This window comes from Sturnus vulgaris, chromosome 35, assembly GCF_052056855.1.
Source record: "Sturnus vulgaris isolate bStuVul1 chromosome 35, bStuVul1.hap1, whole genome shotgun sequence".
In the NCBI taxonomy this organism is placed as follows: Eukaryota; Metazoa; Chordata; class Aves; order Passeriformes; family Sturnidae; genus Sturnus; species Sturnus vulgaris.
The window spans coordinates 185,604-198,876 of NC_142277.1; the positions used below are offsets into that span (position 1 = coordinate 185,604).

At 59.8% G+C, this 13,273-nt stretch overlaps 2 protein-coding genes and 1 long non-coding RNA gene across 4 annotated transcripts; 2 read left to right on the top strand and 1 right to left on the bottom strand.

Moving 5' to 3' along the window:
* Window positions 1-94: 94 nt before the first annotated feature.
* MEIOSIN (meiosis initiator) lies at window positions 95-6,861 on the bottom strand. Its single transcript, XM_088155148.1, has 6 exons — window positions 6,806-6,861; window positions 4,599-4,683; window positions 4,307-4,382; window positions 2,976-3,058; window positions 1,308-1,573; window positions 95-295 (listed from the first exon to the last, which is right to left on the bottom strand). Exons 1-6 carry the CDS (start codon window positions 6,859-6,861, stop codon window positions 151-153), a joined length of 711 nt encoding a protein of 236 aa, XP_088011274.1. The 3' UTR covers window positions 95-150.
* Window positions 6,862-7,578: 717 nt separating this feature from the next.
* Window positions 7,579-9,415, top strand: LOC106864442 (interferon regulatory factor 2-binding protein 1-like). The gene is made up of 3 exons (XM_088155149.1): window positions 7,579-7,976; window positions 8,123-8,380; window positions 8,608-9,415. Exons 1-3 carry the CDS (start codon window positions 7,579-7,581, stop codon window positions 9,413-9,415), a joined length of 1,464 nt encoding a protein of 487 aa, XP_088011275.1.
* A 716-nt stretch (window positions 9,416-10,131) lies between these two features.
* Window positions 10,132-13,143, top strand: LOC148220542 (uncharacterized). 2 transcript variants are annotated; one of them, XR_015798745.1, is made up of 4 exons: window positions 10,132-10,175; window positions 11,427-11,512; window positions 12,529-12,595; window positions 13,093-13,143. It is a non-coding gene; the product is annotated as an uncharacterized LOC148220542 (long non-coding RNA). The 2 variants fall into 2 exon arrangements; XR_015798744.1 differs by lacking the exon at window positions 10,132-10,175 and having other exon boundaries at window positions 11,361-11,512.
* Window positions 13,144-13,273: the final 130 nt, after the last annotated feature.

Here is a 13,273-nt window from a genome sequence, read left to right on the forward strand (position 1 = left end):
AGGAACTGGGATGGGGACAGGAACTGGGACACGATGGGGACAAGAATTCAATGGGGACACAAACTGGGACGGGGACACAAACTGGGATGGGGACAGCACCCTGGAGGTGACACCAGACTGTCCCCAGGTGTCCCCAGGTGTCGCCAGGTGTCACTCGGGGGCCCCGGGCCGCGCATGCGCCGCCAGCAGCAGTCGCAGCGGGGTGGTGGCGCTGTCGCCGTCGCTGTCGCTGTCGCTGCCCCGGTCCGGCCGCACCATCCGGTCGTGCTGGAGGCTGAAGCGCCGCGCGCGCCGGCTGGGGACCAGTACAGACCAGTATAAACCAGTATAGACCGGTATAAACCAGTATAGACCAGTACAGACCGGTATAAACCAGTATAGACCAGTACAGACCAGTATAAACCAGTATAGACCAGTACAGACCAGTATAGACCGGTATTAACCAGTACAGACCAGTATAAACCAGTATAGACCGGTATAAACCAGTATAGACCAGTACAGACCAGTATAAACCAGTACAAATTGGTACAAACAGCACAGACCAGTATAAACCAGTACAGACCAGTATAAACCAGTACAGACCAGTATAAACCAGTACAGATTGGTACAAACAGCATAGACCAGTATAAACCAGTCCAGACCAGTATAAACCAGTACAAACCAGTAGGGGCGGCGCTCGTCGGGGTCGAGGCTGCGCCAGAGCTGGGCCAGGTCCCGCGTGGCCGCCGTGGAGGTGAGCCCGGGGATGGCGCTGTCACCTCAGTGTCACCTCAGTGTCACCTCAGTGTCACCTCGGTGTCACCAACACCCCACCCCCCCCCACCCCGGAGGTGTCCCCGTGTCCCCTCCCCGGGGTCCTCAGGTGTCCCCAAGGACCCCCCCCCCCCATTGTCCCCGTGTCCCAAATGTCCCAAATCCCCCCCAATGTCCCCAATGTCCCCATTGTCCCCAGTGTCCCCAATGTCCCAAATCCCCCCCAATGTCCCAAATCCCCCCCAATGTCCCAAATCCCCCCAGTGTCCCCAATGTCCCCAACACTCCCAATATCCCCCAGTGTTCCCATTGTCCCCAATGTCCCCAATGTCCCCAAAGTCCCCATTCTCCCCATTGTCCCCAATGTCCCCATGACGTCCCCAATGTCCCCAATGTCCCCAATGTCCCCATTCTCCCCATTGTCCCCAATCCCCTCAATCCCCCCAATGTCCCCAATCCCCCCGCTGTCCCGGCTGTCCCCAATGTCCCCATTCTCCCCATTGTCCCCAATCCCCCAGGTGTCCCCAATGTCCCCAGGTGTCCCCAGGTGTCACCTCATGTACTCCCGCCGGTTCACACGACAGAACATGATGAATCCATTGACGCACTTGCGCTTCCGGGGACGCCCCTGTCCCTGTCCCTGTCCTTGTCCCTGTCCCTGTCCTTGTCCTTGTCCCTGTCCTTGTCCCTGTCCTTGTCCTTGTCCTTGTCCCTGTCCCTGTCCTTGTCCCTGTCCTTGTCCCTGTCCTTGTCCCTGTCCTTGTCCTTGTCCTTGTCCCTGTCCCTGTCCTTGTCCCTGTCCTTGTCCCTGTCCTTGTCCCTGTCCCTGTCCTTGTCCTTGTCCCTGTCCCTGTCCTTGTCCCCGGCCGCGGGTCCCCCCCCGGCTCCTCTCGGGGCCACCGGAGCCCGCCGGGTCCTGCGGGGACAGGGAGGTGGCACCGGGGTGACATTGGAGTGACACCGGGGGTGACACTGGGGTAACACCGGGGTGACAATGGGGTGACACTGAGAGGATGGAGGTGACACCGGGGTGACATCAAGGGTGGCATTGAAGGTGGCACTGAGGGTGGCACTGGGGTGACACTGAGGGGAGGGAGGTGACACTGGGAGTGGCACTGGGGTGGCATTGATGGGGAGGTGGCACTGGTGACACTGAGGGTGACACTGGGGTGACACTGGGGGGAGGGAGGTGACACTGGGAGTGGCATTGGGGTGGCACTGAGGGTGGCATTGAGGGTGACAATGAGGGGAGGGAGGTGACACTGGGAGTGGCATTGATGGGGAGGTGACACTGGTGACACTGGGGTGACATCGAGGGTGGCACTGAAGGGGAGGTGACACCGGGGGTGACAGCGGGTGGGGGAGGGGGCCGCACCCACCTGGGGGCTGAGCTGAGCATCCGGGAACAGCTCTGGGGGGGGGAGGGGACACAAAGTGACACTGGGGAGGGGGGAGGTGACAAAAAAAAAAAAAAAAAAAAAAAAAAAAATCCCCCTCAAAAATTCAAAAAAAAATCCCAAATTTCCCACCAAAAAAACCCTAAAAAAATCCCCCTAAAAAACCCTAAAAATTCCCCAAAATCTCCCAGCTCCCCCCTCCAAAAAAATCCCAAAATTCCCCCCTAAAACTTCCCAAAAAAACCAAACCCAAACCCCACAAATTTCCTCCAAATTTCCTCTCAAACCCCAAATTTCACCCCAATCTCCCAAAGAAAATCCCTCGATTTCTCTCCAAAAAAACCTCCCTAAAATCCCCCAAACCCCCCAAAAATCTCACCCGGAATCCCCAAGTCCCACAAATTTCCTCCCAACCACCCGAATCCCCTCCAAAAAAAAAGAAAAAAACAACAAATTTCACCAAAATTCCCGCTAAACCCCCCCCCCCAAAAAACCACCAAAAAAATATTAAAAAAAACCAAAAAAAAGCCCAAATTTTTCCCCAAAATTCCTCAAAAAAACCCCCAAAAACCCCGAATTTCACCAAAATTCCCGCTAAACCCCCCCCCAAAAAAAAACCATTAAAAAACCAAATTTTTTTCCTAAAAATTTCCTAAAAAAAAAAAAAAAAAAAAAAAAAAAAAAGAATTTTCCCTCCCCCACCTCTGACGACGCCCTCGGGGGGCTCGGGGGGTCCGGGGGGGCGAGCAGGGAGGGGCTGAGCCCCAGGACCCCCCCCCGGGGCTGGGGGGGGCTCAGGGACCCCCCCCAGGGCGCTCCCAGCGCCTCCCAGTCCGGCCCAGTTTGGCAGAGCCAGGGACTGGTGTCCCCCTCTTCCTCCTCCTCCTCCTCCTCCTCTTCCTCATCTTCTTCATCCCTGGAGTTGGGAGGGGGTGGGAGGGGGGGGGAGACCCCAAAATTGTGATCGAAAATCTCAACACCCTCCCCCCCCAAAAAAAAAATTAAAAAAAAATAAATTTAAAAAAAAAATTATTCAAAAATTTCGAAATTTCCCTCTGAAAAACCCAAAAAAAAAAAAAAAATCCCGTCGAAAATCCCCCAAAAGCCCTCGACATTTCACCCCAAAAACCCCAAAAATTTCCCGTCGAAAATGCCCAAAAACCTCTCGAAATTTTACCCAAAAAAACCCAAAATTTCCCGTCGAAAATCCCCCAAAACCCCCTCGAAATTTCACCCCCAAAAAACCCCAAAATTTCTCCCCCAAACCCCGCAAAATTCTCCCCAAAACCCCAAAATTTTCCCTCAAAAGACACAAAATTTTCGCTGAAAAAAAAAACCCGAATTTTTCCCCCAAATCCACCCAAATTTTCCCTCAAAAAAAGCCCCAAAACGTCCCCAAATGTCCCCAAATGTCCCCAAAATGTCCCCAAAATGTCCCCAAAATGTCCCCAAATGTCCCCAAATGTCCCGACCTGGGCTCGGTGTCCCCAGGGCTGGGGGGGGGGCGGCTCCGAGGGGAGGCCTGGGGGGGGCAAAGGGGATTTTGGGGGGGTCTAAAGGAAATTTTGGGGTTTTTTTGGGGGGGTTTAAATAAAATTTTGGGCTTTTTGGGGGGGTCTAAAGGAAATTTTGGGGTTTTTTGGGGGGTCTAAAAAGGAAATTTTGGGGTCTGGATAATTTGGGGAGGGGGTCCCTAAATTGGGGAAGGATCCTAAATGTGGGGAGGGATCTCAAAATTGAGGAGGGGGTCCCAAAAATTGGGGAGGGGGTCCCAAAAATTGGGAGAGGTCGGGGAAGGATTTGGAGCCTCTAAAGGGTTTTGGGAGGGGTCTGGGAGCTTTGAGGGGGGTCCCAAAAATTGGGGAGGGGTCCCAGAAATTGGGGAGGGGGTCCCATAAATTGGGGGGAGGTCCCAAAAATTGGGGAGGGGTCCCAGAAATTGGGGGAGGGGTCCCAAAATTCTGGGGTGAGTCTGGGAGGGCTTTAAAGGATTTTGGGGAGCTTTGAATAAACGGAGGAATTTTTTTTTGGGGGGGGGGAGGGGTCTGGAAGGTTTGGGGGGGGAGGGGTCCCCCCAGAATTTTGGGGGGGAGGGGTCCCAGAATTTTGGGGGGGAGGGGTCCCAAAATTTTGGGGGGGAGGGGTCCCGGCCTCACCTGCGGCCGCTCGCGCCGCCCGCACGCGCTCGTGCAGGAACTCCAGGTAACCCAGAACGTTCTGTAACACCTGGACCTGGGGGAGGGGACAACGGGGTGGGGGGGGACATTGGGGACATTTGGGGGGGGAGGGGACAATGGGGGGGGGTCACCTCCCCACCCCCCTCTGTCCCCATCGCTGTCCCCAGTGCTCTGGTGTCCCCCCCCGTGTCCCCCCCGATGTCCCCAATGTCCTCCCCGGTGTCCCCTCGATGTCCCCTCGATGTCCCCAATGTCCCCCCCCCCCCCGTACCTCGGAGTGTCCCCCTCCCCCACCGCGGGGCCACGGCACCATCTGGGCCAGCTCGGGGAGCAGCGATCGCCAGTCCCGGGGCGACCTGGGGGACATTGGGGACATTGGGGACACTGGGGACACTGGGGGGATTGGGGACATTGTGGACAGTGGGGACATTGGGGACACTGGGGACACTGGGGGGATTGGGGACATTGGGGACATTGGGGACAGTGGGGACAGTGAGGGGACATTGGGGACACTGGGGGCATTGGGGGACATTGGGGACACTGGGGACACTGGGGACATTGGGGACACAGGGGGGATTGGGGACACTGGGGACATTGGGGGACATTGGGGACATTGGGGACATCGGGGACATTGGGGGACATTGGGGGACATTGGGGACATTGGGGACATTGGGGACATTGGGGGACATTGGGGGACATTGGGGGACATTGGGGACATTGGGGACATTGGGGGACATTGGGGACATTGGGGACATTGGGGGGACATTGGGGACATTGGGGACATTGGGGGACAATGGGGACATTGGGGACATCGGGGACATTGGGGACATTGGGGACATTGGGGGACATTGGGACATTGGGGGGATTGGGGGACATTGGGGACACTGGGGACACTGGGGGGATTGGGGACATTGGGGGACATTGGGGACATTGGGGGGACTGGGGGACATTTGGGGACATTGGGGGACATTGGGGGACATTGGGGACACTGGGGACACTGGGGACATTGGGGACATTGGGGACATTGGGGACATTGGGGACATTGGGGACATTGGGGGACATTGGGGAGGGACATTAGGGGCGCCAGGTGTGTCCCAGGTGTGTCCCCCCCTCACCGGTGCCACTCTCCGGGGCTGCCGCAGGTCGGGGGCTCCATCCTGCGGGGAGGGGGGGGGTCCCGCCCCCTTTTTTTTGGGGGGGGTCCCGCCCCCTTTTTTTGGGGGGGGGGTCCCGCCCCCTTTTTTTTGGGGGGGGGGTCCCGGCTCTTTTTGGGGAGGGGTCCCGAACCTGGAATTAAATCCAAGACCCCGCAGATCCCAAACCCAGGAGGATCCTGGAGGGGGGGCGGAAATTTGGGGGTCTCAGTTTTGGGGTCGGGGGGTCCCAATTTTGGGGTGGGGTCCCAGTTTTGGGGACCATTCCCAGGCCTTGGAATTGGGGTGGTCCCAGGCCCAAGAGGATCCAGGGGGACTCCCAGGCCCTCGGGACGTTTTTGGGGAGGTTCCAAATTTTGGGGAGGGGTCTCAATTTTTTCGGGTGGGGGTCCCAGTTGAGTTTTGGGGCGGGGTCCCAATTTTGGGGTGGGGGATCCCAGTTTTGGGGCCATTCCCAGGCCCTGGAATTGGGGTGGTCCCGGGCCTTGGAGGCTTTTTGGGGAGTCCAAATTTTGGGGAGGGGTCCCAATTTTTTGGGGTGGGGGTCCCAATTGAGTTTTGGGGCGGGGTCCCAATTTTGGGGTGGGGGGGGGGGTCCCAGTTTTGGGGCCATTCCCAGGCCCTGGAATTGGGGTCGTTCCAGGCCTTGGGGGCTTTTTGAGGGTGCAAATTTCGGGCTCCCAATATTTGGGCTGGGGGCTCAGTTTTGGGGAGGGGTCCCAATTTTGGGATAGGTCCCAATTTTTGGGGTGGGGGGGGGTCCCAATTTTGGGGGGGGGGGGTCCCGGGACTCCCCCCCCCGCCTTCGCACCTCGCTGCCCGTGGCTCGCGCGGGGGGGGGCGTGGCCAAAGCGCAGAGGCGACGCTGATTGGACGAGGCTTCAAATGGGGCGTGGCTCGGACCGTACCATGTTCGGGGAGAGGGGAGGGTACAGGGGACGGGACAACAGAGCCTGAGGAGGGGACGGGGACACCGAGAGGGACACGAGGAGCGGGGACAGACCCAGGGAAAGGGGGACACGGACCCCGAGATGGGACATTGGGAGAGGGGGACACCAAACTGCAGGGGAGGGTGGGTAGGACGGGGGACACCGGGAAGGGACGGGGACACCGGGAAGGGACGGGGACACCGGGGAGGGGGTGGACAAAGGAGCCCCCGTGTCTGCAGGGGTTGGAAATGAGATCCTTAATTTGGGGAGGGGGCACCCAAACCCCCCCCCCCCCCCCGGGGGTAGCAAGGCCTGAGGAGCCAGTGGGGGCGGGGGTTCCATAACCACGCCCACTTAATCTACATACAGTGTGTGACCACGCCCCCACGCCATACGTGACCACGCCCACAGCGCCGTGCGCGGTCTCAGCCCGGCGCATGCGCAGTGTCATTCCCGCCCCTCCCGTCCCGCCGCTGCCGCGGCCCCTCTGAGGCGGCCGGTTCGTACCGGGAACGGGGGAGAGGGAGAGAAAAAGGGGGGGATGAGGGAAAGGGGGTTCTTTGAGGGGGGGGTCTGTGGGCAGGGGGGGTCGCTGAGGGGTCCCAGTGCTGAGGGGGTGATCCCTGTTTTGAGGGGGGGGGTCCTAATACCAGGTTGGGATCCATGAGGGGTCTCGGGGGAAGTCCCTGTTTTGAGAGGGGGTCTCTGTACCAGAGAGGGTCCCTGAGGGGTCCGTGAGGGGTTCCCAGGGGTCCCAGTGCCAGGGGAGGTCCCTGAGGGGGTCCCAGTGCTGGGGGGGGTCCCTGAGTTAAGGGGGGGGGGTCCCTGAGGGGTCCCAGTACCAGGGCAGGTCCCTGAAGGGTCCCTGAATTGAGGGGGGTCCCTGAGAGGTCCCCAGGGGTCCCAGTGCTGGGGGGGGGGGGGTCCCTGAGGGGTCCCTGAGTTAAGGGGGGGATCCCTGAGGGGTCCCAGTGCCAGGGGAGGTCCCTGAGGTGTCCCTATTTTGAGAGGGGGGTCCCTGAGGTGTCCCAGTGCCAGCCGGCTGTCCCCAAGCCACATCCTACACGTGTCCCCTCTGTGTCCCCCCCTGCTCCCAGCTGAGCCCCGGCTGTGCCCGGTGGCCGTGCCCGGTGCCCGGTGGCCGTGCCCGGTACCCGGTGGCCGTGCCATGGCGTGGCGTCGCCAGTGGTGCCACCTGTGCGAGCTGCCCAAGCCGCCCTGGGCCGTGGTGGGCGACTTCAGCCAGGCCGTGTGCCGCGGCTGCGTCAACTTCGAGGGCGCCGGCCGAGTGGAGCTGCTGCTGGCCGCTGCACGCCACCTGCGGGGCCACCACGAGGCCACCAAACCTGTCACTGTCACCGAGTGTCCCCAAGGAGCTGAGAGAGCTCTGTGCACCGAGCATCGCCTGCGGGGCCACCACGAGGCCACCAACCTGTCACTGTCACCGAGTGTCCCCAAGGAGCTGAGGGAGGCTCTGTGTGGTCACATCACCTCAGAGAGCACCTGGGGCCACCACGAGGCCACCAACCTGTCCCCGAGTGTCCCCAAGGAGCTGAGCCAGGCCTTGTGTGGCCGCGTCACCTCCCGAGCGCCGCCTGCGCCGCCGCCACCACCGCGATGTCACCGCGGCGCTGCCACCGGCACGGGACGTGTCCCCGAGTGTCCCCGCGGAGCTGAGCCGCCACCGTGACACCCTGGCGTTGTCCCCCGAGTGTCCCCGCGGAGCTCAGTGACGCCCTCCATGGCCGCGTCACCTCGGATGTCACCGAGCGCCACCCGCGCCGCCACCACCGCGATGTCACCGTGCCACTGGACGTGTCCCCAAGCGTCCCCGCGGGGCTGAGCGAGGCCTTGGGCAGCCGTGTCACCTTTGGGGGCGCCGAGCGCCGCCGCCACCACCACGCCAGCGCCACCCGGGCGTTGTCCCCGAGTGTCCCCGCGGAGCTGAGCCGCCACCGCGACACCCTGGCGTTTGTCCCCGAGTGTCCCCGCGGAGCTGAGCGAGGCCTCGTGCGGCCGGCTCACCTCGGAGGGGACTGACGGTGGCCACCAGGCCACCCCTCCGGCGGTGTCCCCGGCTGTCCCCGCGGCGCTGAGCGCGGCGCTGGCCGAGGCGTGGCCGGGCAAGCCGCGGGCGGTTCGGGAGCGCCTCTCGGTGCTGGCGGGCTGCGCCCCGTTCGCCGTTCGCTTCCGCAAGGACCACGCGCTCGTGGGGAGGGTCCTGGCCTTCGACGCCGCCCCCCGAGGCGGCCCCCGGCGCCGGTGGCGACTTCGAGCTGCGTTTGTTCGCCGAGTACCCGTGCGGCTCCGGCAGCGTGTACGGAGCGCTGGGCTTGGCCCGCAGGATGTTCCAGGACTGCCTGAGAGCTCCGGGCAAATCCATCTCCTCGGGCTACAAATACCTGGAGTACGAGAAGCGCCAGGGCAGCGGCGAGTGGAGGCTGCTGGCCGAACTTTTCACCGAGTCCGTGCGTTTTTTCCGCCACCCGCCGTCCCCCCGAGGCGCTGCCGCAGCAGCAGCGCTGTCACCTCTCCTGTCGCCGCTGTCGCCGCTGTCGCCGCCGCCGAGGCGACGTCGCAAAGCGTCCCCCGAGGCGCGGGTGGTGGCGGGCGAGGCGCTGAGCTGCGGGCGCTGCCGGAGGCTGCTGGAGGACACGCACTTCGTGCAGTGCCCGGCCGTGCCCCGGCACCGCTTCTGCTTCCCCTGCGCCCGCAGAGCCATCCGGGCCCGCGGGCCCGGCAGCGCCGTGCACTGCCCCAGCGGAGGCCGCTGCCCCCTGGCCGGCTCCGGACTGCCCTGGGCCTTCATGCAGGGGGAGATCGCCGCCATCCTGGCCGGAGACGTCAGGGTCAAGAGGAGAGGGACCCCTGAGGGACACTCGGGGGTCTTGTCCGAGCAGTGGTCACTGCCTGCTGGCCGGGGACATCAGGGTCAAGAGGGAGAGAGACCCCTGAGGGACACTCGGGGGGTCCTGTCCAGTCACTGCCCACCGGCCGGAGTGTGAGGGTCAAGCTGGAGGGTGACCCCAAGGGACGCTCAGGGGTCTTCCTGTCCACCCCACTGGCCTGAGATTTCGGGGTCAAGAGGGGAGAGAGACCCCTGAGGGTCACTCGGGGGTCCTGTCCAGTCACTGCCCACCGGCCGGAGTTGTGAAGGTCAAGCTGGAGAGGGACCCCAAGGGACATTTGGGGTCCTGTCCGAGCGTGTCCCCTCCCCCATGGGAGGGGGATAAGTGCCTGGGGGAGGGGCGGGGAGGGGTTTTTGGGGTGAGGGGCGGGGGCGGGGGGGGGGTTTCTCAAAAAAATTCTGGTCAATAAAATGAAGGGTTTTTATTTTGGGGGGTTTTGGTGAAATTGTGGGGGTTTTTTTTGGGGGGTTCCAGATTGGGGGGGAAAGGATCACAGGGGTGGGGGAGGGTCTCGATTTTGGGGGGTCTGGGGGTTTCGAGGAGTGTTTGGGGGGGGGTCTCAGGCTCCGTGGAAAGGTTTTTTTGGGGGGGGTGGTCCCGATATTTTGGGGGATTTGGGGTGAATCTGGGGGGGTCCCGATATTTTGGGGGGGGGGGGGGGTCTCGTGGGGGAAATTTCCCCTCCCCCCCCCCAACCACGTTGTCCTCGCGGTCCCGCGCGCGCTCTGCTGGCGTGACGTCACTAAAGAGGCGTGGCCAGCGCGGGGAGGCCACGCCCTCACCCCGGCGTCGCGCGCTGATGACGTCAGTGGCCGGGCGCGGGAGTTGGGGGGGGGAGCGGCGCGCGCGGGAGGCGGTGAGAGAGTGGGGGGGGATGGGATCTATAGGGGGTCTGTGGGTCTGTAGGGGTCTTTAGGGGGTCTCTGGGGTCTATCGGGGGTCTGTGGGGTCTATAGGGAGTGGGGAGGGGGCTCGGAGCCTGCGGGAACCGGGGGGGCTCTGGAGGGGCCTGGGGGGCTGGGAGAGACCGCGGCTTGTGAGGGCTATAGGGGATCTGTGGGGGTCTATAGGGGGTCTGTGGGGCCTGTAGGGAGCCTGTAGGTTCTATAGGGGGTCTTTGGGGTCTCTAGGGGTTGGGGGGAGGGGGCTCGGAGCCTGCGGGAGCTCTGTAAGGGCCTGGAGGACTGGGAGAGACCGCGGCTTGTGAGGACTATAGGGGATCTATAGGGTCTCTAGGGGATCTATAGGGGTCTGTGGGGTCTATAGGGGGTCTGTGGGGTCTGTAGGGGGGTGGGGAGGGGGCTCGGGGTCTATAGGACTCGGAGGGGATGGTGAGGAGGGGTCTGTGGGGGCTGGGGTGGTTTATAGGGGCTGGGGGGTCTCTGTGGGGTCCGGGTCCTTTGTGGGGTCTCTATGAGCTCACTCTGGGTCTCTATAGGGTCTGTATGCGGTCCTTATAGGCTTTGGGGTCTCTGTGGGGTCCCTATGGGGTCTGGGGTCCCTATAGTGTCCCTATGGGGTCTGGGGTCTCTATAGGTTTCCTATAGGGTCTCTATGGGGTCTCTGTAGGGTCTGGAGTCTCTTTGTGGTCTCTATGGGGTCCCTATGGGGTCCCTATGGGGTCTGGGGTCTCTCTAGGATCTCTATGGGGGTCTCTATAGGGTCTGGGGTCCCTATGGGGTCTCTATAGGGTCTGGGGTCTTTATGGGGTCTGGGGTCTCTATAGGGTCCCTATAGGGTCTGGGGTCTCTATGGGGTCTCTATAGGGTCTGGGGTCTCTATGGGGTCTGGGGTCTCTATAGGGTCCCTATAGGGTGTCTATAGGGTCTCTATGGGGTCTGGGGTCCCTATAGGGTCTCTATAGGGTCTGGGGTCTCTATGGGGTCCCTATGGGGTCCCTATAGGGTCTGGGGTCTCTATGGGGTCTCTATGGGGTCTGGGGTCTCTATGGGGTCTCTATAGGGTCTGGGGTCTCTATGGGGTCCCTATAGGGTCTGGGGTCTCTATGGGGTCTCTATGGGGTCTGGGGTCTCTATGGGGTCTCTATAGGGTCTGGGGTCTCTATAGGGTCCCTATAGGGTCCCTATAGGGTCTGGGGTCTCCGCAGGGGCCATGGCCGGGGGCCAGGAGGGGCCCAGCCCCCACCCCAGTGAGGAGGAGCCCGGGAATGACGGGAGGAGCACCTCGGAAAGGGTGAGGGAAAAATGGGGAAAAAACGGGAAAAAATGGGAAAAAAAACGGGAAAAAATGGGAAAAAAACGGGAAAAAATGGGAAAAAATGGGAAAAATGGGAATGACGGGAGGAGCACCTCGGAAAGGGTGAGAGAAAAAACGGGAAAAATGGGAAAAATGGGAAAAAAACGGGAAAAAATGGGAAAAATGGGAATGACGGGAGGAGCACCTCGGAAAGGGTGAGAGAAAAATGGGGGAAAAAAACGGGAAGAAAATGGGAAAAAATGGGAAAAAAAAACGGGAAAAATGGGAAAAATGGGAATGACGGGAGGAGCACCTCGGAAAGGGTGAGAAAAATGGGGAAAAAAACGGGAAAAAACGGGAAAAATGGGAAAAAATGGAAAAATGGGAATGACGGGAGGAGCACCTCGGAAAGGGTGAGGGAAAAACCGGAAAAAACGGGAAAAAACCGGGAAAAATGGGAAAAAAAACGGGAAAAATGGGAAAAATGGGAGTGACGGGAGGAGCACCTCGGAAAGGGTGAGGGAAAAATGGGAAAAATGGGAAAAATGGGAAAAATGGGAATGACGGGAGGAGCACCTCGGAAAGGGTGAGAGAAAAATGGGGGAAAAACGGGAAAAAAACGGGAAAAAAAACGGGAAAAATGAGGAAAAATGGAATGACGGGAGGAGCACCTCGGAAAGGGTGAGGGAAAAAACGGGGAAAAACGGGAAAAAAACGGGAAAAAATGGGAAAAAATGGGAATGACGGGAGGAGCACCTCGAAAGGGTGAGAGAAAAAAACGGGAAAAAAACGGGAAAAATGGGAAAAATGGGAAAAATGGGAAAAAAATGGGAATGACGGGAGGAGCACCTCGGAAAGGGTGAGAAAAATGGGGAAAAAAACGGGAAAAACGGGAAAATGAGAAAAAACGGAAAAATGGGAATGGGAGGGACGGGAGGAACACATCAGAAAGGGTGAGAAAAATGGGAAAAAATGGGGAAAAAATGGGAAAAAAGTAAAAATTGCTTCCCAAGGTTGTGGATCTGCTGAACCAGGGCGGCGCTGATCGGGAATGAGGGAAAAATCACCATCCTAAAACAGGTGAGAGTGGGGAAAAAATGGGATTTTGGGGGAAAAATGGATTTTGGGGGGGAAAAATGGGATTTTGGGGGGGAAAAATGGGATTTTGGGGGGGAAAAATGGGATTTTGGGGGGAAAAAAGGGGGATTTGTGGGAGGAATGAGTGGGATTTGGGGAATAAAAGGGGATTTTGGGGTGGAAAATCAGGATTTTGGGTGGAAAATCGGGATTTTGGGGTGGAAAATCGGGATTTTGGGGTGGAAAAATCGGGATTTTGGGGTGGAAAAATCAGGATTTGGGTGGAAAAATCAGGATTTTGGGGTGGAAAAATCGGGATTTTGGTGGAAAAATCGGGATTTTGGGGGGAAAAATCAGGATTTTGGGTGGAAAATTGGGATTTTGGGGTGAAAAAATTGGGATTTTGGGGTGGAAAATCGGGATTTTGGGTGGAAATTGGGATTTGGGGGGAGGTGGCTCTGTCCCCACGATGTCCCCACGATGTCCCCACGTGTCCCCAGGTGCAGGAACTGATCATCAACAAGGACCCAACGCTCCTGGACAACTTCCTGATGTGAGGGGGGATTTGGGATGGGGTTGGGGAGGGATTTGGGGAGGGATTTGGGGGAATTCGGGGAATTTTGGGGGGATTTGGGGGAATTTTGGGAAAATTGGGATGGATTTGGGGGAATTGGGGAATTT

What these genes read in the sequence shown, in the direction of transcription:
- MEIOSIN (XM_088155148.1), bottom strand. Translation starts at nt 6,861, where the DNA reads ATGACACTGCGCATGCGCCGGGCTGAGACCGCGCACGGCGCTGTGGGC. An exon ending in GGCGCTGTGGGCGTGGTCAC is followed by an intron (nt 4,684 to 6,805) that starts GTATGGCGTGGG and finishes AATGTCCCCCAG; the next exon opens with GTCGCCCCGGGACTGGCGAT. An exon ending in AACCGGCGGGAGTACATGAG is followed by an intron (nt 296 to 1,307) that starts GTGACACCTGGG and finishes ACTGGTCCCCAG; the next exon opens with CCGGCGCGCGCGGCGCTTCA.
- LOC106864442 (XM_088155149.1), top strand. Translation starts at nt 7,579, where the DNA reads ATGGCGTGGCGTCGCCAGTGGTGCCACCTGTGCGAGCTGCCCAAGCCG. An exon ending in AAGGAGCTGAGCCAGGCCTT is followed by an intron (nt 7,977 to 8,122) that starts GTGTGGCCGCGT and finishes TTGTCCCCCGAG; the next exon opens with TGTCCCCGCGGAGCTCAGTG. An exon ending in CGCCACCGCGACACCCTGGC is followed by an intron (nt 8,381 to 8,607) that starts GTTTGTCCCCGA and finishes CGCTTCCGCAAG; the next exon opens with GACCACGCGCTCGTGGGGAG.